The sequence below is a fragment of the Drosophila willistoni genome (assembly GCF_018902025.1).
Source record: "Drosophila willistoni isolate 14030-0811.24 chromosome 2L unlocalized genomic scaffold, UCI_dwil_1.1 Seg168, whole genome shotgun sequence".
NCBI classification, from domain to species: domain Eukaryota; kingdom Metazoa; phylum Arthropoda; class Insecta; order Diptera; family Drosophilidae; genus Drosophila; species Drosophila willistoni.
In genome coordinates, this window is record NW_025814047.1 from 1,229,179 (window position 1) to 1,257,082 (window position 27,904).

A 27,904-nucleotide genomic window follows, 5' to 3' on the forward strand; every position below is an offset into this window, starting at 1 on the left:
TCCCCATAAACCGGAAATGCTTCATTGTTGGGTTTAAATAACAACAACAACAACAACAACACCAACTACAGCATCAAGAAGAACAAAAACAAGCTGTCGGCATCGGAAATTGAAAAGCAACCCAAAACCAAATGGGGGAAAAAAAAACCGAATTTTGTGCAAAAACTAAAATAACAAAACCAGCAGAAAAAAAGTGGACAAAAAAATATTAAATTGCCATTAAAAATTTAGTTAGAGGGCACAAATAAAGTGATCTGTGTGTGTGTGTGTGTGCACACACTTGAATGATTTTGCCTGTCCACAGTTTGACAGTGATTGGATATAGCAATTATTTTGCTTGAATGTGTTTGTATGTGTATAAACTTTAACTGTATTTATGCCAATTGTTTGATCTATTTAAGTTGGCTGCTTTTGTATTTTTTAGTTCAATTATTTCGCTTTATATGCAATTTCATAGTCGTTACAAAAGCCTGGCTAATTGTATGGCTTAACTAACTAGCATGTTAGATGAAAACATTTCACCTTAATCAAGGTCATTTGTTGGTAGGCAAGTAAAATTATATAATAAATTTAATAAATTGAGCCAATTTTTAGATACCCTACCTAGTTTTTTTATACATATGTAATAGAGGAAGCCAAAAGATATTTGGGTAAGAGTAAGAAATCTGATATTATATTCTTTTAATATATTTCATATTTTGTTTTTTTTTTTTTTTTGCATTGAATTGCTATCGGATCTTTCTGGATCTTGAATGGCGGATACATAGACATATTAATTGTCCCATTCTGTTGATTAGAAGTCTGACTAACTACTTGAGTAAGCTCTTGGAAATCCCAAAAATTGATTTGTTGTTTATTTTTCATTCTTTGCTTTGATAGATGAATAAAGCGTTCAGGGTCGTCGACAGTTATTTTTTGATGAACATCAAACATACACGACTAAGGTATACCCTGTATACAAATACCAAAATAAAGCCATACTCTTTGTGGAACAGCATTTTCATTTCTATCACTTTCCGAGTCATCAAAAAAATCAGTTATCGTTTTGAATTTAATACACTTTCTTAATATAAATATTTATAAATATGTAGACTTATTGTAAGTTACAACAATTGCTTTGTATAGCAATTATTTATCAATTAACCAGTAAACAAAACTGTACTTTCAGAAAGATTTTCAAAGGCTACACGACTTATAAGTCGATAATGTTTCAACCCAATGTTTCAAATATGACTGATTACAAAATCTGGTAGGTACTAGACAAAATTGCTTTAAAATCACTAAAAAGTCTATTGCCAACTTTGTGTTTTGTAGAGTATTACATAATATTATAATATTTACTAAAGTTGATCTAAGACAACTTCTTTTTTATGCCTTTTTAACAGCACAACTAATGCAAGACAGTTTAATATCCAGGAATCAGCGTTTAAAAGTTGTAAAAGCTGATGTAACTTTTTAACATGATGTTTTTTATGCTTGTCCAACTAAATGTTAACTGTAATTTAAATACCTACTAATAAATCAAATGTTAATAACATTCTTTTTAATAATAGTGTTTGAAGAATGCTTCTAAATGAAGACATTAAAATAATGTAAACATTTATGTCGACAACTCTTTATTCAAGGCCAAAATGATTTCCTGTTTTAGGCCCTTAAAATTTTTTTTAACTTTCTGATTTAATTGCTGTTGATGTCAATCAAAAATATATTATAAATACATTTTTTTTTTATCTTCTAAGCTCCATTATTATTACATGAATATATATCTTCTGTCTGATTGATCGAGTAGGGTATTAAAAAACAACTTAATTTGATGGCACTGATAATTGTTTTTGCCAACATTTGATTTGATTATTTTTTTGTTAATTTTATAATTCCATAAAATTAAAAAACAAAAGCTTCGCTTTGTCATTTAAACTCAAAATTTCTTTGCAAATTAGCAGATGAATAAACTTTGTCTGATTCATTTTAGCATTAGTATGTATGTATGTAGATATGTATGTGTGAGATATGTATACATATATTTAGAAACCACAACCACAACTAAAAAAAAAAAAAATTGTCACAAGATCTCATGACATTTCATAGAAGTGGGAATAAAAATGTTGAGTTCGCATAAAGCAAGGCAGATATATATATATATATACATACATATATTTTTTTTTTGGTAAAATAAAAAAATATTTGTGGTCGGAAAGTGCCAACAACTACAACACTATACACAGCGGCGATAACACTATCAACGCAGAGACAGACACAGCCACAGCAGAGCACTCAGTGTCCAACGACAGTGAAAAGCGGACAAGAGCAGCCAGTCAGAGACCAAGTCGGAGACCCTATTGCCCGTTCAGTTACCATATCCAATCACCCATGCTCCATTTGCTCGAAGCGCTAAAAATCTTTTTCTCTCTTTGCGTTTTTTTTTTGCATTTTAATTGAATTACAAGCCGGCACTAGGAAGAGACTGAGGATGGAGAGGAGGACGAGCAGATGGAGATGGAGGAGGAGGAGAGGACACTGCTGGAGTGTATATAACATGGGCGTTTGAAGAAACTCTGTGCCCTGTGTGTTTGTGTGTGTGTGAGCTGTGTTCCTGGTCGCGTGTGGGGCGGGCGGCCACACTGACTGCCATAAATTTGTAACTGTTTGCTGTACTTGACACATTTTATAGTTGCATGCAGAGAGTTGCATGAACTGCACACTATGATAGCGTGAGTGTAAGTGTGTCTGTGTGTGTGTGAGTGTGAGTGTGGGGAATAGGAGGAATTTCATAAATATTTGCGTAGGTGTTTTTGCATAGCTAAGAGGGGAATCATGTAAATGAAAATTAAACTTTAATTAAACAACTCAAATAGATAGCATCTTAACTAAGCCAATATAAATATTTAACATTCAGACAAGAAGAAATAAACCAAATTTATACAAAAGTAAAAAGAGTAAGTTAAAAATAATAGATTAAAGTAAAACCATTCACCAACCTTAAACCAAAAGGCCACCTGTGTGTGTTGCCGTATTGTATTGCCGATTGCGAGTCACATTGCATTTATTTATTTATTTTAAATTTATATCGAAGGCAGATAAAAAAGTGCAAGTGGCAATTAAGTATCATTAAGCCCGATAATGCAAATATATATAATATACATTAAATATACATATATGCCGGGAACACAATCATTGTAAATCATTTGCCATCATCATTTCATGGTTTATATGTTAAGTGCATTATCCAATCAGTTTTATCCACGGCCATCAAAAGTGTTCCATGTTGTTTAAAGATGAACATTTGCGTTGCCAATGTTAATTACGGTAGTTAAGGCGTTAAATTTGTTTATTTTTGGTAAATTGTTTGTTTTCATTTTCGTCATTGTATAGTTGTTTTTGTCGTTGTTGTTGTGCGGTATTTAATTAAATATAAAAAGTGTGCCCAGGAGCAGCCACCACCAAAAAAATTAAACCAAAGAAAGCAAAAACACCAAAAAAAAAGAAGAGGAAAACATTTTAATTAATATTAAAAAAATAATTAATATTAAAAACAAGAAAAAAAACAAAACAAAACAACGACTTGTAGTTGTTGTTCGTTTCGTTATATACATATATATATATATATACATATGTATGTATGTATGTGTGTGTGTGTGTGTGTGTGTATGTTGGCTCTTGTTAGACAGCATTACAATGTGTCAGGAATTCAGTTCTATGTACATTTTTATATATGTATGTATATGTATGTACGTATGTTTGTTTGTATGTAATGTATATGAAATTTACATGTTTAGCATACATTTTACATGTATCACGCATACGCAGTGTATGACAATGGCTAACATTTTTGGTTGCTTTATTTAGTACTCTGACATGAAAGTATTATGGAATTAGCTTTAATGTTTGTAACCACAATAAAACGGACATTCATCTATGTATTATATGTATATATATCGCAAGAGTTCAATATTATTTTTAATAACTAAATAAATTTTTTAAATTTATCTTACAATTAATAGATGAAATAAGTTATGTAAATTATTTTCTTTATTTAGCTTTTTTTTTTTGCTCAGTTGGATTAAAGTTACGTAGTTATTTCAACAAATAGAAGTAGATTAAAATAAAGTTGTTGGCTTCATTTCCAAATTTAGTATTCAAGTAAATCGATATTCGTTATGCAACTGCTATAAGAGGACATCTATTTTTAAATACCTTCAGACATACATATATTAACATATTTTCAATATTTAATTGTCTTAAGAAATTTGTTATTACTTGCGATAAATTCTAAGCTAATAGATAAACAAAGAACAACAAATTTAGAAAAGATTTCAATCATAGGTATTCAAAGAAAATCGACAAGTTATTTATTTTATTTCTTTAAGATGTTCACTGAACTCGCCTTAAAAAGAACTATACATTAAAATGCATACACTAAACTTGAACTGGCAAGCTTTAACTCTAGTTAACAATTATTCCTTAATAATGGGGAAAACTCATCTGAGAGTATAAAAAAGTCGACAATTCAATCTCAGATTCCGACATCTTGAGCTTTTAGTACATTAACTTATGATTTATTATGTTTCTTTTCACAGTTTATGGCTAATTTGCATTCTGGATGAATGAGGAAACAATGTGAACTACACATGACAAGTGAGTGGTTAGAACTTAAATATTTACTCTTGAAATATTTCAATTTTCGAGTGAAAAAGAAAATCATATGAAATCTGAGCAAAAGAAAACTAAGGAAAACTATCAAAAACCGCTATAAAAGTTTACCACTTCATTGCTCCAGCAAATCTCCAGGAAAATCTCTACAGCTTCTTCTTCTTCTGGCATTTCCCTATTGATTGAGCTCCTATTCCCGCTCTCTCCTAGATTTCCTCTTCTTCTATCTATATCAGGGCCATCTTTATTGTTGCAGGCCTCAATCTAAGTGAATATTCTTCTTCTCTTAAGCTAGGCAAATGAATAGAAAAGTTGTGGAAAGAAAAGGACGACAAAAGCCAAAAAGGAGGCAACGAAATCAGGCACGTCTTTGAATAATGTGAGAAGCACATAGTACATATACATACATATTATAGAGAAAGAAGGAGTAAGTAAAAGAGATAGCAAAAGGGAAATGAGCGCATAAGTAGTTGAAGTAGAAGGCGTTGGCGTTGGTGGCAACTTTTGTACCAAGTGCCAAGTTAAGTTGACATACAAATTAACGGTTCAATAGAGAGGGAGATAAAGACAGAAACAGAGACCCATTCAGAGTGTATGTGTGTCTATGTGTGCACAGTTATCTCAACTGGGTCTCTGTGCCACTTAAAAGAGATGAAGGCAGCTGCTGCTGCTGCTGCCGCTGAAGAGGCACAGATGTAGGGGAATTCCTTCTCCGAAATGATGTCGTGCGTGCGCAAACTATGCAGCGTCATTAAATCTAACGAGCAACTAGGGTTTTGGGTTTTTGGTTTTTCGCTTTGGCACAAAACTGTGTCTAACATTTTCGCATTTTGAAAATACAGCGACATCTTCAAGATACTCAGTGTAAAGCGTGTGTTCCTATTAAGCTGAGGCATTAGACATTAGCATTAAGTCATGACTTAATTGCATCAACTCAGAGCTTCGTTGCCATTTTGTGGCATTATTTATCTACTCAGACAATGAGATTTATGAGTCAATTCCATTCGAATGGCAGGCAAGCAAGAGTTTAAATTGATTCAAGTTTGCCCATTAAAAGGCACAGAATGCTGACTCTGAAAACGCTGCCCAACGCCCATTTCCGTCCAAATTTCTACAGAAGCAACTTACAATCTGTTTTTGGCCAACTCTAATGCCCCTAATGCTGATTCAATAAATGTTTCATCTGACTCTCTCCATCACTTTTTGCATCTCTCTCTCTCTCTGTCTATTTATTTCCATCTTAAATCAGAAATAGCTTAGGTCCGTACAAAGCTGCGCATTACATGCAAAACAACTTAGACAACACAAGAAAAGGCGAATAAAATAAAAAATAAAACCGGTAAGATGTCGGAACCGCCTACCCTAAAAAGTAAAAAGCTGGTATAAAAATATGTACAAGATCAGTCATTGCCATGGCGGCGATTGATTTGATTAGCAGGCGGAAGCCCACAAAATGGCCCACACGCGATTCTCAAAAAATTGGAATAATAACAAACAAACTGAATGACTGATAGATTGATAGATTATTGGTTTGATTGACTGACTTGCCTTCCATTTGATATGACACAACATCAATACATAGTTGCCGCAGCACAGAATGAGAGTGAATGATGCACTGTTGTCTTATACAAATGGGACCATGTTTGTTTCTTACCATTTGCATTCCCCTTACAAAATTCCTTTCTATATAGATGTCACTTTGATTTGTAAGAAAGAATGATTCTTAAATATAGATCAACCATAAACAAATCCAGGGATGTCAAATGGGGGAATAATTGCGTACAATGCAAAAACTGGTTCAAAAATTTGTTTCTTAAAGCAAAAAATTTAATTTACACATTTTAAGTGACTAGTCCATCGAAAATATATAGATTTGTTAGAAGCAATAAAAAATATGTTCAGCCTATTGCATACTTTAGGGAAAAATCTCTCCCTTTCGCAACCGTAGATCCGCCTTTAAGATCATCCGATTACTATTAATATGAGTTTGTAGTATTTTAGGTTGGTTTAGTTCTAGTTGTAGCTTCTGTCTAAGTTTTTTTTAGTTTATTCTTACATCTTACTTAATTTTCACCCCTTCTCACCATTAGATCTCTTTATTTCCACGGCTTATTCACCTCACGTCACCACTTTGAACTCCCTAGAGATGATAAACATGTTTCTTTCTGGGTAGTTCACATGGGATTTCCACTAGTTCCATTAAATTATTTGTTTACATTATTAGCCATAAGCAACGTGGCGTCAGATAGGTTTTAAAGAAGGTGTAGGTGTACAATTTTCTAGTGTTTCGCAACAATTTACAATACCTTTCACCTTCAATTCTGATAAGGCTGTAGGAATAACCAACAAAAAGAGCATTCTAGTAGCCACTCGAGTATCACGATGGAGATAAAGATGACAACCGATACGCGAAAAGGTGAAAATAATGCACACTCGACTGATATTTGTCTTTGATTGTGATTCGGATTTGAAGTCTCTTTGAAGTGGTGTAAATATTTTTGCGATGAACACTTTAAAGGTACGCACATTTTTTTATGGCGCGATACCCCAATAGCTCTTTTATGTTGGTATGTGTGTGTATATAGAAAACCGATAAGATATGTATGGTTCGCTATATACTTATGAGTGATATATGACATGAAGCGGTACAAAGTCTTGAGATTATTTATGTACCAAATACACGCAAATCAAGAGTGTGAGATCTTGACAGATTCTGCTTTAACTTAACCTCATGCAGAGGTAGATGTACATGTAAATGATTCACCTGACAAACTGCCCTTTGGCTGACTAACTTTACGAAATTTGTTAATGACTCAAACAAAATGCATTTAATTAACTATCGTTCAAATGGAAAGGCACAACAAAAAGCACTAAAATACTTGGTTAACTCAGATGTATCAATGCAATATATCAATAACAGTTTCGTAGTAGTATCGAAGAGTTATGCAAAACCTCAACTGGGTTCCCACACACTGACCAACAAATTTACAATATAATTTACTAAACTTGACACAGACAACAGCGGCTGACACAACACCACCACGTTTACCACCACCATCGAAGGAGACAGCAAATCCAACAAAGGCAACCACAGCAATAGCCACTAGGTCTATCTATGGCTTACCCTCGCCCCCACATCCAGTTCCATCTAGTCCCCAATTGCGTTGTCTGGGGACCGGACTATGCAATTAGCTGGAGGTCGTTGTGTTTCAGTTCAAATTTTTGCGGTTGTTTTTCGGTAAATTGGAAATGGGCGCGGCAATGCCCTGACACAATGTTTCAACGACATCAACAACAGCAACAACAACAACAACTACACAACAACAGCAATTTGTTAAACAAATTGTTATTAAATTGTACAATTGATAGACCACATTGTATACCGATAATTGCGAAAAATAACAAAGAATCTTCCGGCCCAGACCTTTGTTCCGCCCTTAACATTGGACAAAACACAATACGATAAAAACGTACCGAATCCAAGAGACGAGGTGGGAGCAATCCAAAAACTGGTTCCTCTGTCTCTCCAGATTGACAGACATTGCCTAATTCAATTGTCAATATCTTTTCAGATGCAGCATCACGATTTTCGCTGTGACACGAACTTTACATTGAACTTCGAATTGAAATTGCACGCTTATTTTTAGCTCTACCAGAATGAACAGAGGAGTGGAGTGGAGGAGCAAGAACGTTGTTGGCATAGAGATGGGTGTGGGCGTGGCACGAGCGAAATGAAAGTTTGCAAGAAAATTAATTAAAGCAAATACCTTCCTCCGAAAAAAACAAAACACAAAAAAAAAACGACGACAACGAAAATGCAATTTTAAAATTACAATTGAAATAAACTAACTTTACTACAAATTGTTTTTTTTTTTTTTCGCCGTTTTTGCGGTTACCCTAAATTGGAAAATTTTTAGTTGCAGACCTCAAAAATAATTGTGAAAAATTGTTGATTATTCTGTGGCTAATAGTAGTAAGTACCTACCAATTCGGAAAGGGTTTCGGAAATGAACATGAATTCATTATAAAAGTGATAGTAACATTTTGAATTTGTGGGTACTAAAATCATATAGACCATTAGAAATTGTACTGAAATACTTAGTTTTTGAGAACATACTTAGGAAAGAATTTTCTAGTTTCTAATAGAAATCGAACTTCTGAAAGCTATCTTTCCATATCCCTCGCTTTATGCCGCACAATATTTTGATTATAAGATTGGATACGATTTCAAAATTTTAAGTCACTTAAAGTAACTTTTCTAAACTGTAAGCCTTTACCTTTTAGCCTCAGTCAAATCAGAGACTAAGAAAAAAGGATTCATTGAAATAAACAACAATATTTTATCGTCTCCATTTCATTTATAAAAGGATGAAAGGTGTCTAATATTCATAAAGAAACAAAACTTTACAGAAGCACCAATATGAAACGGATATCTTCTACGACTTTTCCGCATATTTCTAGGTTTTCCAGTAAGAATCATAATACATGCCGAGTATTTCTCTCTTTCTTCTCTATATCATTCATACTTTGCTTTTAAATTCAAAAATAAATTAAAAAGTAATTTGATAACAATTACCACTTACGCAGAAAAAACTCAAGGGTTCAATCCTTGTCGCGATTGTTGAGCATGATGCTTCGTAATCTCTGCTGTTGTTCTCTCCGATATAGTTGCATGATCATTGCAATTACTACTATATGTTTTTATCTAATCGAAATGATTGCCCATGGCGACGATACAGTATTTATGCGTAAGCTCAATTTGTACACTAAAACTTTCATTCACCAATTTGATCATGGATCAAAATTTATATAACTAGATGAACACGAAGAAGTGAGAAAACGTTGGACACTGTTCTTACAGTCGTTCATCTTATCGATTGGTATCATTGTCTCGTTATTATTATACTATGGCTCATATAAGGTGAGAGAGGAGATTAACTTTACTTATTTGACTCTAATCAAATTATATCATAGAACAGACGATCATTAGTCATACCGTGGATAGTGGTATTTGTAATCACTTTTATTATTTACTTAGTGTTGGCGATAGCAGAGACTATCAAACTATCACCAAGTGTCTGGATAACTGTCTTACAATTTGTGGTTTTAGGTATACATATTTTTAATTTTCTACCATTGGTTTAATTTAAAATTTTATTTTTTTTAGCCATAATGCTGTATTTTCTGTTGGTCGTGTATTCGTTTTGCAGAGAACTCGGCTCAGATCCAGACAGTCTACATGTATGAATATAAAATTTTGCAATCAATAAAAATCACTCTAAGTAATTTTTTTCCTAAAGAGACATTTACGTTTTAAGTTTCTGCTACCTTTATCTGATGAGATTTTTTTCAAAAATTATATAATTTTTTACTCTGCATATCAGTGGAGCTAGTTTCTATTAAGAAACATTTGTATTTGGAGAGGATATAGATATTTTATATCTGGTCTGTAAATCTAAACTAATGCAACATCTTTCTTTCTTCTCAATGTGGTATAAACATGAACTTCTTGAAGCAAATGTAGAATTAAAGTTATTAGAATTAACTCAGAGCTCCAACCCTTAAAAGTCACTTTTTAGATCAAAAATTTAAAAGTTTAAGTGCTTGGCTTCTCGAAAATCGTATAAATTACAGTACTAAATTTTTGTTGTTACAAACCGAGGGAAATCCTGCTGCAATCATGGTCTGTCTTTGCAAGTATATGCGCAAAATACTTCAAAGATGTTGCTTTTGCTACTCATTGAGGACAGGAACTTTAATATTTGGTTGCATATTCCTAACATGGTTCTGTTATCTAACCTTTGGCACTGCCTTCATGATGGAGTGCATTTTCCCAAATGAATATCTACGTGATTCCTTTCCACCGGCGGCCCTGAAGACCACAATGGTATTCTCATTCTTTGGCATTATAGCTGCAGCATTTCTCTGCATTGGTGTGCACAATGTGAGTTAATGTGGAGTTTAAATCAAAGAATTCTAATAATCCTTTTATCCAATTGTAGAACAATGAGATCCTCTTTATACCCTTTTTGGTTTTAACACCAATCTGGATGTTTGTACACATTTTGGCTCTGATAATTTATTCCTTTGTCGTGGTCATAATCATATTGATTGTAATTACACTATGTAAGTCAAGATCAAAATCGAATGATTCATTTTCTTTCACTAAAGTTATAATCTTATTTACAGTTGTTCTTTTGTATGCCTGGCTGGTGGTCTGGTCCTATTTCGTTGAACTTCTCTATGCCTACGATGAAGATCTCTATCTGCCGACCTATACATAGACGAGTAGTTGTTATAGTAAAATGATTGAAATCCTTTATCTTTGGCCTCATGCAAGAATTGTCTTTCGTATGTTTCAAATGGATTTCAAAATTTATGTTTTAATAACAGAATGTCGTTCGGTTGAGATGCGTCTCATTTACCACAGTCACGTGACAAAATGACATGCTATAGTGATTTTTCTTGATTCTCTAGAGATCTTTTTGTTCTAGCTATAGTTTTTTGGGTCATGCCATGCACTAGCACAGACTTCTTATTTATACGTGGGCTTAGATTGTCAGTCTTACCTTTGGCAATGAGGCTAACACCTGCTGTTTGACATCCCAAACTAGACGCTCCGATGGGAACTGCAAACACTTGTAGACATTCAGCTCTGGCACATGGATGCGCACCAGTAGCCAACCATCTCTCGGCTCTGGCGGTGGCTCATCGTCAAACGCCCCCGGCCCGGACGTGGCGTCCATATTGGCCGGGTTCTGTTTGACTTTGGGCGTGGGTGGGTGATACGTCGTAATTTTGACGGCTTTAATTTAAACCGGGTACACAAAAAAAATATGATTCAATTCAGTTTTAGCAAAAAGTCCAAAGTTTTCTTTTATCACCAAAATAACTTTGCTCCCTCTTTTTCGAGAGTTTTTCTGTGTTTTTTTTCTGTTTCTTCGTTTTTCTTTTCGTTTCGACGGTTCACAATTTTGTTGGGTTAGTATTTATTTAATTGAGCTGGCTAAAGCCTGCTGGAGGATTGCATTTCGCTTGGACATTTCGCTAAATGTTTCTTCTTGAGTTGGCAGCATGATGGAACTGTAAAAAGAGAAATAACAAGAGAATTTCATTAAGTAAAATATTCAATTGAGATTCAAAAATAAACTTAATTAAAAGAATGAATTTGTATAACCAAAATAAAAGAGGGCAGCCGCTTAACCTCTACAGAATTTAACTATCTACCACCCTCTCTTCCACTCTCTCCACGATTCGTTTTGCATATTCGTGCAATCAGGCAAAATACTGAGTGAAATACATAAATTTAGTGTCTTCAACCCAATGATTCGAAGTCGGGATACCCTATAGTTAACTACCATTTCGTTTAGTCATTTGATTCTTCTTTCTATGGTACCCAGGTGACCCATTTGGCATTATCCTCTTGCTTTCCTTATTAACAATTAACGTGTAAGCACGTACATATATTAGCTTTATTTTTTCGGATTCTTTAGAGATTAATTACATTATGAAAAAAAAATTATTCATTGTTTACGCTAAACACTGATTTTTAAGCATTGATTCTATTAAAATTCTAATACCATTTACTTAATTGTTTTTATTTGGGATTCCTTACCTTCGCTAACTGGGTCGAACAAAAATAGCTTTATTATGATTGTTGATTATTTTGAGATTATGGAATCTAATGAAAAGATACGAAACGATTCTATATTTAATCACACCTACTGATGAAGAATTTTATATGTACGTTAAGTTTTCAAGACAAAAAACTGAATCAAAATATTCTCTATCGGCTTTAGTTTCGTTTTAGGGTTAGATTTAAATCCAATTTCGTTTACAGTAGTTAATAGGAACAATTACATTAATACATATATTACTCGTAATAAGTTCATATAGATGGGATTACTTTTTTTTTTATTTTAAGTACCTAATATAAGTCTAACCTGAGTTTCTTAATAACCTCTGACATTGTTAAACCTTCCTTCAGGTGAGCACATTTAAAGACCTACTTAAAATCTTTGAGTTACATTTGTTGGACCACAATTTCTATGTATAAAATAAGTCAGCTTCAAATGTTTACGATTTCATGGCTTGGAAGTAAATCTCCTTAAATGAACCGACGCGACTGCCTAAAATGCCTAGTGTTCTTCCATTAGCTATGGGATATGATAACTAACTAACTAACTTACTCGTTGCCACAGCACTTAACGTTGAAAACTTAATTTGTAAATTGGTTTTCCTAACTGCATTCCCTTGCCCTCTCTGCCGTCTCTCGCTTACAAGACAGGCCTACGCACCGTAGTTGCGTCCAGTTTTGGGTACGAGACTGTGTCCATGTCTGAGAGTCTGTGGTCTGAGGTCTGAGTTCCCCTTCATCAGTCAATTGGCCAGTCACACTAAGAGGGAGACACTTCTCTATTGCGGGAGTATGAGTGTAAGAGGAGAGGAAAAGCCAACTAATCGTTTTTTTTTTCTCTTTTTGCCGTTACAGTTGTTGTTGTTGTTGTCGTTGCTGTTACTGTCACTCCTGATTACTCTTTGATATAGACATTTTATGGCAAAAGCTGCAGCAGCAATTGCAATTATGCACAAAAATTTAATTCACACGCTAACCTCAAAAACGATATATAGGCAAAAAAGAAAAAAAAATAGAAGCGGATAAAGAGCTAAACCACCACGAGTGTAGGGAAATGTATGCCAAGAGGAGACTAGATGACAGTTTTATATGGGAATATGTGCGAATAGTCGTATGCTTAATGAGTGGTGTCACCGCCCCTCAGGGAGAAGAGGTGGGACTAGAGCTGTGGGCGTCACTAGTCTGCACTTTGTCGCTTTTAATTGTGGTTCGTGTTGATTGCAATTTAACTAGTTTAAGCTCTGAATATTTTTCAAAACGAAAACAAAAAAGCCAAATGCATTTAAAACAATGCCAAAGAAGATAGGGAACAATTGGGGAACTGTTTTTGTTTTTGTTTAGTTAGTGTTTTTTTCTAGTTCAGTGCCCTCAAAAACAAAAATTAAAAACATGTCACGGTCAAGAAACATGTCAAGAAATAATAAAACAAACATAAAAGACAACAACTTCGTTTAAACAAGTGAGCCACGTTTACCTTGGAGAGCTTTTGCTGTCAATCAGAGAATGAAAAATGAAAAATATTAACACAAAAAACAAAAAAAAAAAACATTCAAAAGCAGCAGCAGAGCAATTCGATTGTCGCCAGACTTGTGATAAGATGTGGAACGTGGGCCACGGCATTGATAATGAAAACAATAAAAACAATAAAAGTGGCTAAAGATAACTTTTTGGCCATTAGATTTAACTTTTGGGCCGATTTGGACTCTCAATTGATAACACACATATCCGCATATTACGCATACGCCACGTGGTTGTAGTTATTTCCTTCCCTACTGCCTGACTCTTGTCGAGTCATTTAACTTAATTAAATGACAAAATTAAATGCAAAAGTTGACTATAAAATACCCTGTATTGAGTGTTAGGATACCATAAACTGGTATAAAATCATTGGGTTTAAACTTAATTCTATTTCAAGCTATACAAATGTAATGTCAACCTAAACATTGATAAAGATTTCATTATTGGAAGGAATGAAATGAAGAAGTGAAATTGGTGATACATTATCGAGAATCTAATAATTTAGTTCTAAAGTGGATCAGGAACCTGATTTTTTTTCAAGATCAGCGTTGAATGCTTTTTAATCACTCCATTATATTTAAATAATATAAAATTATATTTACTTTTCCACTACAGGTATAAAACATTCTTGATAGAAGGATATTAAAAACTGACTCGATATGTTATCGGAAATATTAGAAATTCAGATGTATAACATAAAATAGTTGTGGTCAATTATTACACAATATTTAAAAAAATTTTCCCAATTTAAATACATAGAATAGCAACTAAACAAACCTATGTAAATATATATCTGGCCTACAATATTGTATGACTTTCCATCTTCTACTTCTGTTTCTAGTTCTCTAAGAATTTTACAATTTAAGAATTCTTATATAATATACCCTTTGAACTCCCATAGGTCACAGGGTATCTAAAACAAAAGAAGTACAAATGAGATTGGAGGTGATTAACTGGATTACCATTTAATGCTTTTATGGTTTGTGTGTTAATTGAATTTCCTTGAGGGGGTGATAGAAACCAATTTTATTAAATTGGAAAAAAAAATATTGTATTCCAACACATTGCAGAATTGTTCAATTATCGCAATGGCAATGGCAATTTTTCACTTGAAAGCATAACGTATCTAACGAAAAAAAAAAGGTGGAGGGGAAATGGATAATAGAAAAATTATGCTTGACCTTAAAGCAACATTTATGTGCATGTTGTGAGTTTTTTTGTTTGTTGGTTGTTGCCCTGCACAACCCCTCGAAAGTTGGCTGTTGCTTCAGTATTTCCAACAGCTTGACAGCTGTCAGTTTGTTTGCCGCTGCTGCTGTTTGCTGTCAAAGTAGCAAATTTTTTTCTCCCTTTTTTTTGGCCACCAGGTGGCAGCAGCAGCACATTAAATAAACTCAGTCAAGTTTACTCTAGCTCTCACTCCATTTCTATGGCCTGTCTGTCTATCTATCCTGCTGCTGCTGCTGTTCTGCTATCCTGTCTATTGTCTTTGCTCTGACAGTTATTTGATTTTCACGCCCCAAATCAGACTGAACACATGCATTCCCATTTATCCAAAATACCCAATGGGGGTTTTCCAAAATTTCTACGATTTTCATCTATATATATATTGATTTGCTCATCCTTTTCATTTTCTTCGGTAGCTTTTTTCCCAAAGGGTTAGGGCATTAAAATTTCGACAGTTGGAGCACTCTCTTTTAAGTCTGGTTGGTTGTGGGCTGTTGGCCACTTGAGTTTAAGTGCCTCTACCTCTCCCTCTCTTTCTCTTTTGCCTCTGTGGTTGCCATTCACCTTAAGTTTAAGTATTTGTGACACTTGCCTCTTGTCAAGCCATCGCATTATGACAGGGCCAAAAGAAAAAAAAAACGAGTAGAAAAAGTGTGACGAACATTATGAAACCAAGTTGACAGACTTTGATGTCGACAAGTAATGTTGTTGTTGCTGTTGTTGTGTTTTTGGCCCAATGGCCCCATGAACCTAAATATTAAACGCAAATTGAAGTGCTATGTGCGTACATATTGCTCCATGGGATGAATTATATTTAAAATATGCCACAACGATTGGATTTTAGTTGTCCCTTGGCGCGACAAACACACACACACTTACACGCACACAACATCATCATCGTTTTGTAGGTCAAATGGCACTCAATGATGATCTAGTTAGGTTAAATGCAAACACAGTTCAGATAAAGAGTATTTAAAATTGCATTCAGGCCATTTTCAATAGCAAATTATGTTTATGTGTCATTTTAATGGCTTGATGAGCTAAAAGTGGAATTGCATTTTCTTCTCTGCCAAACCATATTGCATTTTGTGCGGCTGCAAATTATTTGCCATGGCAATGCAAAAGAACAAATTCAAGAAAATGCAGCGACAACAACAGAATCCTCCTTCAGTCTAGAACTCTGCACAACTTAATAATGGCCAGGAATTTTTCTCTGACAAAGAGAGAGAGAGAGACAGTGGAACAGAAAAGAACGCACAAAAAGCAAATATAAATCAAGTTTACGCATTCATTTACATATTTCTTAGACTAAGGAAAACTTTAAACTCTAAATGAATTTATTACACATAAGTAATGTGATATTTTCTGTTTGTCCCACTGTGAAAGCTTAGTGAATCGAAGACGACGCCATTTTGTGTGCAGCGTTGCGTGTGCCGGAAACGGAAATGCGCACATAATTCTGTTAGAAAACATGCAACAAAATGGTGAATGGACCACCAACCCATACGCCGCCTCCTTAGGGACTCCTTCAAGCTCCAAAGCCAGCAGCAGCGAACTTTAATTAAATGATATTAAATGCGATTATGCTGCTGCAAGAAAAACGAGAACCATCCGTCCTGAGAGTAAAAGCAAAACGAAAGAGGAAAAAAACAGAGCTAAAGCTGGAACAGGACCTCCTTTACTTTGATTCCTTTGCTGTAAACAAGACGGAGGCAGCAATATCTTCAGCATTGCCAGCAGCAGCAAAACATGTCACAAAAGTTTCTTGGCTAATTTATTTTGCTATTTTTTTTTATATTTTGCTTTTGCTGCAATGCATAAATACAAAAGATAAAAGTACAGAGAGAGAGAGAGAGAGAGAGAGACAGAGGGAGTGACAGAATGGGAAGAAATAAAAACGGGAGGAGCAAACAGAATACAAAAGAAAAAAAAAATAGAAATCCCAAACTTGTTTTCCAGTCACGTTCATTTTCAATCAAGTGGCATCATTATGCTCGACAAACAAACTGAGAAAAAAGCCAAATACTTGCTAGAGAAAGAGGGAAATGTGGGAGGAAGTGGCATGCTAAAGGGGCTAATACAATAAGAAAATTAACTCTGACCTCCTCCTCAATGGAACATAGATATGTGTGTGGCCCCACTGTGGTTGCCTGGCCTTAACCCTTTGACGGCTATTTACGAAGGGAAACCTGGTCTGCCAGTTGGAGCGTGCAATCAGGTTGCTCCTTAGCTGACTCTTTTGTCTAGGCTCAATCGTGTTGCTAAGGGAATCATCATCAACATCACTATACACACGATAACCAACAACAAATTACGATAACAAAAAAAAACCTAAGCTCAAAAACCACAGAATAGCTGGCAGGTAGACCTGGTAACTTCCTGTCCTGAAAGAAATCCATTGCCAACAAAAAACCGAAACAAATTGTTTGCCATGGCATTGAACCAATTTATACTCTTTCCACAGAAAGAGTAACCATTTAACTAAAAAGTTTTATCGATTACACAAACTATGTGTAATTAGTTTTTACAACTTGAGTTTCTGTTGAAAGTTTAGTTTTTTCTTTTGTGAGCTAATTTTTATAGTTTGTTTTTTTATTTACATATCGAATGAAATGATTTGATCATATAAAGGAAAATTGATTAAAATTAAGCCAATTTTATTAGCTAATCTTATTTCAACCAAACTATAAATAGAATGGAATATAAACGAGTTTTATAAAGAGTTTATAATTTATATAGTAATTATTCTTTAGATTTGTGGTAGCAGTACTAAAATTTTAGCATTCCTGAGTTGAATTTAGCATGAATAAAATCGTTTAATAAACCTTTTTTATAAATCAGTGTTTTTATTTATTATCTTTCCAACTCCATTCTAAATTAAAAATATCAGAATAGCAAAGTTAACTTTTTTTCTACATGGAATTAACAAGGCCCAGCAAAGTGCATCGAAATGTCAATAAACCCCAATTTATTGACATCCATTTAGTTTAATTAATTTGGCATAGTTTCAGAGTAAAAAGCTAACAAATTACTGCACTTTTCTTTCAATAGTTTCTAATTATTGCCGTGTCAATTTCACATCGCATTAAAAAGCTAAAATAACAAGAATGAAACTCTAAATCGATTAATTAAATATCGAATTCGCTTGCCATATATGTATAATGGTTTCAACCTTTTTTCTGAATTACGTCAGTGGCAGGCAGCAGTCATTAAGTTAAATGTTGTATTTCTGCAATCAATAAAAATAAATTAAATAAAACACTGATTGAACAGAAGAGAACAAAACTTTATGCAAATACCCTCAACTGCGACAAATGTATACCTGAATATGTACGTATGTATAGATAGATATAAAAACCGATTCAACCGGTTTGCAAATGCAGGTAAAAAACAAAAAAAAACAAACAGACAACTGAGAGACAGAAACAGCAGCAACAGAAGTAAAAACATCAACCGAATTGTATCCAATTCATACTTATATATACCTACATACTATATACTTATATGCATATGTCTGAAGCACAGACAAATTATAAATTTGATTTGAAACTTACCCGTCGTCCACCCTCTTCATGCTCTCAATCACCGCCTAGAGGCTGCAATGCTCCTCAAACTGTGCCAACTCCATCAAATAGCTGCAAAGAGAGAGAGAGAAAGAGAGGAGATATATTATTATTGTAGATTGAGAAATTTCAAGTCATCAAAATTTGTTAGCTCATCTAATCTACTCGGTAGGATAATTCCACAAGACCATGACAGTTGACAGACGGCAATCTCCATTTCTATATACTGTTTATATATGAACTTGATTAATTTGTATATAACGTGCAAATATTTTTCCTGCCAATTTTCTCAATAAACGCAATTTATTTGAACGCAAACACACAAAACAACTACGCAACAATAACAATAACAACAACAAGGCTAATTTCCTAGTCCTTACTCTCGACTCCTGATCCACAGACCTCAGACTCCCTTGGCTGGCTTCAGGGCCATCAATCATACGCCATGTGAACAGCAGAAGCGCAGAAAAAAACGCAGACAAAACATGGTTGATGCACCGAATTTGAATTACCTTTTATCGAAACTATGCTAATGTGACAACGACTTGCCTATACAATTTGAAGCTTTTCAGCTTTTCATATGAAAAATTTGGTTGATATAGTCATTATCAGTTCATATTAAATGTGGTATACCCTTTTACACTTTGTTTACAGGGTATCTAAAAATGGAATCATAGTTGTTTCTGTTATGGGGGTGGATATCAAACCCAACACATACACACACACACACACACACACACCAAACGCCCACAGTCCACAGTGGGAGCCACAGCCAAGGCAAGAGCCATACAAATTGCATGCCAATTGGCAGCAGCAGCCAAAACCAAAGTTGTTCATTGCTTGTGGCCAAATTAACGTAAAGCCATTTGATATATACAATACACATACATACAACATATGTACCTCTTGTACCTAATGCGAAAATTTGAAGAATATTTCCGAGAAATGGTCGAATTTGTTATCGGGTTTTGACATATAAAATATAGACAAATGCACTTAGAGACGATCGCACAAGCACAACGAATTCATTTTCTTGAGACTATTCCTTTTATTTGGCTAATTCTCTTAGTTATGCAAATTAAGAACTAAATGGCGAAACCATTAAACGAAACGTCAGAAAATTGCCCTATTCAAATAATCATACGTGTTTATTTTTTCTTTGTAACTTTGCTTCACTTCATAATCAGCAAGATGCATTTCTCATCAAAGAATTTTGTCCTGCTAGCGTTATGTTTTTTTGGGCGTAACTATAGGTAATTTACGCCTAAATTTATTTCTTATACATACAATTTTAAATTAATTATCTCATTTCTTCAATTTTTTCTCATTTCTCTGATGGAAATTAGTGATTCGAATGGACATTATAAGTAACTAAATACTATTTTATTATTTAAACAATCATAACCTAACCACATTATTTTTAAACTACCCAATAGTATTAGGCCAGTGATAAATGTTGTTCTCCGTAATGTCGCCTAATGGTTCGATTTTTGAGGTTCGGAAGAAGATTTCAAAGTGGATTGAAGCAGCATAATGTAAAAAAATGTTTAATTTTTGAATAAAATCATATGTCTACGTGATTCCGATAGTATCAACAAGAACAACAGTTTTTATACATTTCTAGCTAGATATCAAATTTAAAGATTTCACATCTACGTCTAAAAGAAGCTGTGACCACAAAAACGAAAAATGGATTAGCCACAGATTGTGTAACCAAAACTAATGAATTCTATTGGGTTTGAAACAGTAGGAAGTAAGTTACAATGCGTTACATTGCATATTAGGACGAGATTATTTATTAATACAGTAACATAGGCGCTTATTCCACATTCTTTGTTACACTATTCAAACACCAAGATGCAGTACGCTCAAATTCTAAGTTGCCTGATTATATACATCCTGCACACCGTTCTCGGAAAAAAACACTATGATCCCAAAAACCCAGTAATTCTGTTCACAACTTAACCAGTTATTTGATTTCCATAGTGAGAGTAGAGGAAACCTAATACCTATTTAAAGACGACAAATGAAGATTCCTGGAAATAACTAAGAACTACTTATGAAAAACATGTTTTTTTCAGTTTTACGAGTAATAAAAAGTCTTTTTGCAGATTACTTCTACAGAAATGGTTTAAGTTGATCAATTAGAAATTGATGAAGCTTACTCTTTAGAATATTTTATAGAGTCAATGGTAAAGGATGTCTTTAAAGTCCTCGTTGAGATTAACTAAAATCATAAATCTTAATGGGTTCATTAAAACGAAAGATAGACAAAATTAAAACTGAAAACTCAAATATTACAAATATAACACTAAACGTTTTATAAGATCTTAAATCTGATCTGAGATCTGAGCTTAAAAATCGTCTTTAAGCTCTCAGAAATCATTAAAATTCACCCATATCTCAAAAATTATTTTACCGATTCGCTTGAAATTGTTCGGGAATCAAATTTATCTATATTTAATCTTTTTGTTAAGCCCATGTGGGTATAAAAGACCCTTAAATCAGATTGAAACGCAGCTTACTAAGCTAAGGATACATTTTGATTTCAAAACAACACAAGATATCAGTAAATTGTATGCGGAAATAAATGTATAAGTGATAGTATAACCATAACGAATTGATTGTTTTATGTTTATTAGAGTCGTGTTCAATTTTTCTAGAAATGGTTAAAAAACGTCACATCAACTTAAAAAGCTTATCTGAATTTCTATTTAAATATTTGCAATCGTTAATTTTTTCTTAGTCTTCAATTCGATTGTCAAGTATCAAGATGCAGATCGGTCTAAATTTGGTTTGCCTTTTCATATTCAGTGTTCTGAGTGGTAATTTTAGGTAATTTATGTCTAATGAATTTGTAATACGATCTTTACTTAATGATTATATTATTTTATAGCATTAAACCCATAGTAAATGTAGTTTTGGAAAACGTTGGCTAGTACCTTAATTCCCCCAAAGACTTCTAAGACAAGATGGGAACAGTTCTGGTTTTAGATAAAATAACAAGTTCTTAAAAGTAAAAATGGCAAAGAATATGTAGCTTTTTTTTGAACCAATAAAAAATATTCCTAATAAGCAACACCAAATCAAATTTCTTTAGAATCAATAGTGTAACTTGTTTTAAGAAACTCAAATTTGGCAAATGTGTCTCTCTACCCAATATGAGAAATGGATGAATCTGATATTGGCTTAGTCAGACATTCATAACATCATATCCATGTGCATTTATTATCGCTTGTGGGACCAAAACGAATCAATGTTCCAGAATATTTTAGATGTATTTCATAATTTGTGTTCCAGTTATGCAAATTAAGAACCAAATTAAGACATTCACCCTTTTAGTGGGAAAAGTTGATCTATTTTTCAAATAAAATAATCATGCAAGTTCAATTTTTCTACAGTCTTTGATTCACTTCTTAAATATGAAGGTCCAGTTCGGTCTGATTCTTAGTTGCCTGATTATATACAGTTTCCTCGACGGTAACTGGAGGTAATTATTCAAATCTAATTTATTGTTTAAAGGATCAGCAAATTACTAATTTGAAATACTCTATTATCCTACAGTGTCAAACCAGTAGTAAATGTCATTCTGGAGAATGTTGGTCGGAGATCCTAAAGATTTTTAGAAGGATGCAAGGAAGACGCAAGGACATTTAATATGTTGAATATGTACATTTAAAAATGTTTTAACAACCAAGATCTTAAATAAATAAAAAAGTCCTTCAAAGTAAAAATAGAGAAAGCATGAAGAATATGAACTGATCAGCACCGTCTATGTCGGTATATGGCCAACTAGATATTCTAGATACTATAAAGAAACAGTTGACAGTGTTTGGCTTAGATGAAGGATATATGTACATATATGCATTTAAAAACGATTTCTTAACCAAAACAAACGAAATTTTTCAGGTATAATAGAGTTATCAATATATTTTTCTAGCTATGCAAATTAAGAGCCAAAGAAAACTAATTACCAGCCGATAATAGAAAAGTGTTACACTTTTTAACTCGTGGCACGTGTTCATTTTTTTCTCAGTCTTCGTTTCAATTGCCAACCATGAATATACATTTAGCTTCAATTTTTATTTACCTAATTCAATTCACTTTAGTGACCTCTAGCTGGAGGTAAGTTATATCTAAAATTCTTCTTTTATATCAACCACTTTGAAAATTATCTTCCTTACAGCGAACTCTGGAAAAAAATGCCGAGAGTCTGGCACTAAAAGGTAATGTACAACCAAAAGGTATAATATACATATAGCTAAAAAATTTAAAATTCGATTTGAAAGCTGTCTCGTTAAGTGTTGACAAATGCATTTAAAACACAAATGTGTAACCGAAACTAATGGATATTTTAGATTAACTAGATTTGATGCACATATAGTCTCAGTCATGCAAATTAAGAACCAAAGAAATACCATTTTTGGCATTCAAATGTCATACGTTTGCCTATTTAAACAATTAGTTTGCGTCAATTGTTCCCTCACTTCACAAACATTAAGATGCAGATCGGTTTAAACATCATTTGTCTATACCTATTCAGTATGTTCGGTGGTAACTGGAGGTAATTTATGGATAAGTTGTTTTTAATGTAACCTAAAACTAATTAGTATATTTTAACGTCTGCCACTTTCACGATGACCAGTAGTTTGACGGATGGAACCTTGAGGTTTTTCTGCATTTATGATCCGAAGTTAATTAGTTAATTTCTACAATTATCTTTTTTTTTTTAGAATCAATCCAATACTAAACCTTGAAGTCAATATTAATCTTCATGAAAATCCGCACCCCTTTCAGAGATAAATGTGTTTTGGAAGAATCTTGAGAAGAAAGCCGACCATTTCTACAAAATGTGGAAAAAGTTTTAAATTTTTCAGCTTTGTATCCAAAAAAAAAGAAGTGCAACGCGTTTTTTTTTACCATATAGCAATTAGACTATAAGTCATAACAAATATATATTTAAATGATGTCTGATTGTTAATGTGGCAATAAAATTGATTTTACTTTTACTACAGGGTATCGATAGCTTTGTGCTAGCAAAATTCGAAATGTTTATTTCTGTTTTCCGTCTGTTGTAATCATTGTTATTTCTTCTTGTTGTCTTTGACACCAAACAACTTTATAAAAGATATCTCACCTACCTCTCAACCTGTCTCTTTTCCTGTCTCTATCTTTATCAATGTCTCGCCTTCTCTTTCTATGGCTTTGTCGTGGTTTGTTCATTTGAGGTTTGCGTGCTTTTTTTTTGTGGCTATTTCATTTTCATTTCAATCACTTTATTTTCGTGTAGTTATGTAAATTTGCTCAAGCGAAAATTGTCACATATTTAGTTTTTGGTTTTATTGAAAATTAACAACACTTTCAAAGAAGGAGATACGCATTGGAGCTTCAGAACTATAATTAAGCTCACTGACTGACCAAAAACGGGTTTGTTGGGGCTCGTCTAAACGATTTGGTAACATTTGCTGCCTTTAATGGCCACTCAAGTCGACTTGAGACGAACCAAAAAAAAAAGAAAAAAAACAAACAAACTTGCCTGGCCATAAGCAACAACCATAACTGGGCAACAAATGATTTTTAATAACTTTGACACTCATTAAACTCAAATTACATGCACAGGCATTTGATTACGAAGTGTTTGTTTTTTTTTCTCCTTTTTTTTGCATTTTGGACTTTAAGCTATAAGCGGCTTATGTTTCACCATCATCATCATGGTCCTTTACACCATTTGTGTGTTAACTTATATGAGTGAATAATACTGTAAATTTATATGGGGAAGTTCACAAACAATTCCATTTAGCCTCTAATCATTTGAAATTCCTGGAAGATTAACTCCCATTTCCTTCTGTGGCTATTTAAACAATTTCTGTTCAAGAAATCATAAAAAGTACTTTAAGCTAATCAAATCATGTGCTTAATTAGTTTTTAATTAGTTCAAAGTCTTGGAGCTCAATGAACTGTTTACATAAAAAAATTCAATCGGAAAATGGAAAAAAGGCAACAAAAAAATCTGTTGAAATTCTTAAATAGTACTAACAAATACCCTATAAATTGAAATACATACAATTTCCGCAGTTTTCTTCTTTAAAAAGGCGATGTGGCAGCAATGTAATATTAAACATATCAAAAGATTGACACATCTATATTTGTTATCGAAAAATTTAAATGTTTTCAAAGCGTGACAACTAGTTTTTCTTTTTTAATGTAAATAAGTCTTTGATTAGAAATTTAAATACTATAATCGGTTTGGTTACCTTGTCTAGTTTTTCTCTTTGGTTTAAATCAGGCAAGATATTTCGATTGATTATTATTAATCGTTCGTTCTTTACACCTGAAAACGTTTGAAAAAAAAGTAGGAAAACGCTTATCTTTGGATTTTTGTGGGGATATATCAGATGATATACTTCTTGATTGCACTCCAACTAGACTAGATATTATTAAGTGCCTGCACACTTCTTACCCATTGATGACTACAGGGTATTGATGAAGAAAAAAAAAAGCTCATTAAATAAGAGTGAAGTTCTCACCACCTTCAATTCTCACCAACTGTCAGCGGTCTGCGGGCTAGTAGAGAGTGATGGGGTGATGGATGGTACCAGTGTAGGGTTGGGAGGGGCAAATGAAAGATTAAGACGCAGTCAAATTAATTACGCGTTTCATTGTTTTTGCTATTTCAGGCTTTGTGTGTCTCTCTCTCACAGTCAGAGAGCCGTTTAAGAGCATTTTACCTGGTAGGGCGAGACGTGCTTTTGATGTCTTTTTTTTCTTTTTGTTACCTTTTTGTTTCTTCTTTTTGCCATTGTCATAACCCTGAACTTGACATTTATGAACTTAACTAAACTGTCTCCTTGTTTAGTTTGGTTTTGCTTGGTTTTAGTCGTGTCGCGGCCATGTGCTAAGTTCTTTTTAATTACCCCATTGGAGGTGCTATACAAAGTGGCAACTTTGCCAGGGACTTGTCGGTCGGTCAGTCAGTGCCATCTCACTTGGTTCTCCGTTCATCGTTTCTTGGTTTGTGCCAGGTCGTAAAATTTATTTTTATGACCCTCAACTCTTGGTTTTTTTTTGTTCTTCTTTTCTTTTCGTTTTTTTTTTTTTTTGTTGTTGTGGAACGTGCCTGTAGCAAGGAAATGGAAATGCAATCGTCAATCGTGTTTGCACTTTAGTGAGAGAGACTTGTTCTTATTTCGTTTTGGAGAAAAGCGACTACAATTTAATGGTAGGAACTCACAAGTAGCTGACTGCAACTTAAATGATGCTGTGTGTGTGTGTTTTAGTGTGTATTCATAGGCCTCTATAGTAACGTTTTAAGTGGTTGCACATAAATTTTCTTCAAATGCATTTCGGCCATGTGGCAGAGAAGAGTCATGGAGTAGCTGGGATAGAAATGAAAACTTTTAAAACGAATTCGATGTGAAAGGAAAATTCCTTTTAGTACAATTTCGGCTTAGGTGCATTGTGAAAACACAATACATCAATCAGTTAAAAGTCCTATATAAATTGTTATATAAATCACACATTTTCTATACCATCGAACCTCAACTTGCTTCAAAGAGAAATGTTGTAACAAATCACATAATATAAAGAGAGCTATTAAACATCCTCCCTATCTTTTATATGGGAGCGTAACTCGCGTTGGTCTCTCAGATTTTAATCTGTTTTTTTTTTATTGTCTATAAAAATAATTGATTAACAAATTTAAATACCATATTATACAGTCAAATATGTCAAAGACAGGATCTAAAATAAACTCATATCAAATCTATTAGCCCATTTCCTGCCAACCAATCCATTAAGCAATAATAGGACTATTTTATTACCATTAAATTGCTGCAAAATATAATAACTATAAATAAGAATTTATTTATTAGACAAATTCCCGACAAATTCATGTTCGATTTGTGTATATAGCTCTCATTTAATAAAGCTTTATAGTTGTGATCCATACAACTTAACTTAATTTTGTTGTCTGGAACTGTATTTTCCAAATTAGTCAGTACGATTTAGAAAAAAATAAGTAAAATGCAAAAACTATCTTCTTGGTCAATTTTTAGCTACTATGCTGTTAATAAGTAAATAAATAAAAGAGTCTATTAAACCATTTTGTATCGTCGCTTAGGAAAACGTCAGAAAAATCATTTTTTGATAATGTAAATGGCTTTTATCGTCCGCCCTTTATTGTAGAGATATCAAGGCTATTATTGTACTTCTAGGTTTTTAGTCTGTCTTTATTAGAATTTACCACACTTTATGAATTGAATTAATTTATAACTATAATAAATAATAAAACTGACTTAAAAAATGTTGAAATGTATAACAGTTTCTTTGTGTGAAACATTCTAAGTCTTGAATCATTGAATTAAATCTTTCAATTGATATGAAAAATTCTTTTTGAATAAATTTTTGACATGAGATTAAATTCCAGAATGGAAAAACACATTACAAATTGATTATTTTACCGATTAAAAAACAGATTCTTTAGAGGATTCCCAGCTGAATAAATAAAATGTCCCACTCAACAAATATAAAATGCTTTACTTTGTTAAATTTTAGAACCAAAAAATGTCCAAACCAAAGTGAAATTCATTCGGTTCTTAAAGTCAATAGATCTTGTCTAACCAAAGTAATGTTATCAATTGCCAACTTCTTGTGGGAGCACATAAAGTGCAATAGACAAAAGTTTTATGGCCACAAGTAAAATCAACATCTTAGGGCTCTAAAGATATCGACATGTGTGACGGGTAAGAGTGGTTTAATCATCATCATCATCATCATCGGCAATTCCTCTTGACTACGGACAAATTGTCAACTGTTATTATCATTGCCGTCAAGTTTTCCATTAAACTCAAGTGGTAAATGCTTGGTAAATGCAAAAAAGAACCGTTGAAAGACTTCGCATGGGGCATAAATCTTGATATCGGGGACATTATTAACGTCAATTAATTCTAACTGTTCAAGTTAAAGACTCCAAAGGCTATGCATTAAACAGTAGCTGGTAAGCCGGTGCAAAAAGGGGCGTGATGCATTTTCTCGGGGGCGGTGACTTGAAATCACATCCAGCAAGCGAACGAAGAAACCAACGAGCGAGAGTGATGAATGGATGGATGGATGGATGGATAGACGTCTAAAGTGAAGAAGAGGCCCTCAACTGTTGCAATTCTTTTGCTTGGCTTTTGCCTTGGGTTTGCGTTTGTTTCAATGTTCGTTCGTTCGTTTGGTTGGTTGTTGATTGTCAACCTGTTTGTGGCTTCTTCCTCATCGAGTGTATTAAGTGTTGTTGTTGGTGCTTCTCTTGTTGCTGCCTCACGAT

The 27,904-nt window shown here is 33.6% G+C and overlaps 3 protein-coding genes and 5 long non-coding RNA genes across 13 annotated transcripts in view; 7 read left to right on the forward strand and 1 right to left on the reverse strand.

Moving 5' to 3' along the window:
* LOC6643227 (SH3 and multiple ankyrin repeat domains protein 1) overlaps positions 1-19,570 on the reverse strand; it is a 40,437-nt gene extending 20,867 nt beyond the window's left edge. For 2 of the 3 annotated variants that reach the window (XM_047009719.1, XM_047009718.1), the window contains exons 1-3: positions 19,498-19,569; positions 18,586-18,666; positions 11,220-11,733 (exon numbers count right to left, since the gene is read on the reverse strand). In XM_047009719.1, coding sequence (XP_046865675.1) covers positions 11,220-11,396 — 177 coding nt within the window. In that variant the 5' untranslated portion in view covers positions 11,397-11,733; positions 18,586-18,666; positions 19,498-19,569. Of the gene's footprint in view, positions 1-2,978; positions 2,997-11,219; positions 11,734-18,585; positions 18,667-19,497 lie in introns of all 3 variants that reach the window. The other variant, XM_047009717.1, reaches the window with a different exon arrangement.
* LOC124459917 lies at positions 757-1,243 on the forward strand. Its single transcript, XR_006953869.1, has 3 exons — positions 757-817; positions 880-944; positions 1,169-1,243. It is a non-coding gene; the product is annotated as an uncharacterized LOC124459917 (long non-coding RNA).
* On the forward strand, positions 9,147-9,944 carry LOC26530255. 2 transcript variants are annotated; one of them, XM_023176358.2, is made up of 4 exons: positions 9,147-9,398; positions 9,468-9,571; positions 9,630-9,760; positions 9,818-9,944. In XM_023176358.2, the coding sequence occupies exons 1-4, from the start codon at positions 9,278-9,280 to the stop codon at positions 9,918-9,920; spliced, it is 459 nt and encodes a 152-aa protein (XP_023032126.1). In that variant the 5' UTR covers positions 9,147-9,277; the 3' UTR covers positions 9,921-9,944. The 2 variants fall into 2 exon arrangements, with proteins under 2 accessions (XP_023032126.1, XP_023032127.1); XM_023176359.2 differs by having other exon boundaries at positions 9,148-9,398; positions 9,625-9,760; positions 9,818-9,943.
* LOC6643226 lies at positions 10,198-11,096 on the forward strand. The gene is made up of 3 exons (XM_002066130.4): positions 10,198-10,594; positions 10,653-10,776; positions 10,840-11,096. The coding sequence occupies exons 1-3, from the start codon at positions 10,331-10,333 to the stop codon at positions 10,932-10,934; spliced, it is 483 nt and encodes a 160-aa protein (XP_002066166.2). The 5' UTR covers positions 10,198-10,330; the 3' UTR covers positions 10,935-11,096.
* Positions 19,571-19,726: 156 nt separating the features above from the next.
* On the forward strand, positions 19,727-20,195 carry LOC111518743. The gene is made up of 3 exons (XR_002724065.2): positions 19,727-19,847; positions 19,941-19,961; positions 20,031-20,195. It is a non-coding gene; the product is annotated as an uncharacterized LOC111518743 (long non-coding RNA).
* An 82-nt stretch (positions 20,196-20,277) lies between these two features.
* Positions 20,278-21,680, forward strand: LOC124459918. Its single transcript, XR_006953870.1, has 2 exons — positions 20,278-21,429; positions 21,491-21,680. It is a non-coding gene; the product is annotated as an uncharacterized LOC124459918 (long non-coding RNA).
* Positions 21,681-21,813: 133 nt separating this feature from the next.
* LOC124459853 lies at positions 21,814-22,455 on the forward strand. Its single transcript, XR_006953834.1, has 2 exons — positions 21,814-22,084; positions 22,159-22,455. It is a non-coding gene; the product is annotated as an uncharacterized LOC124459853 (long non-coding RNA).
* A 373-nt stretch (positions 22,456-22,828) lies between these two features.
* On the forward strand, positions 22,829-23,603 carry LOC26529252. 3 transcript variants are annotated; one of them, XR_001450564.3, is made up of 3 exons: positions 23,032-23,158; positions 23,240-23,263; positions 23,328-23,603. It is a non-coding gene; the product is annotated as an uncharacterized LOC26529252 (long non-coding RNA). The 3 variants fall into 3 exon arrangements; XR_006953836.1 differs by having other exon boundaries at positions 23,243-23,263; XR_006953835.1 differs by lacking the exon at positions 23,240-23,263 and having other exon boundaries at positions 22,829-23,158.
* Positions 23,604-27,904: the final 4,301 nt, after the last annotated feature.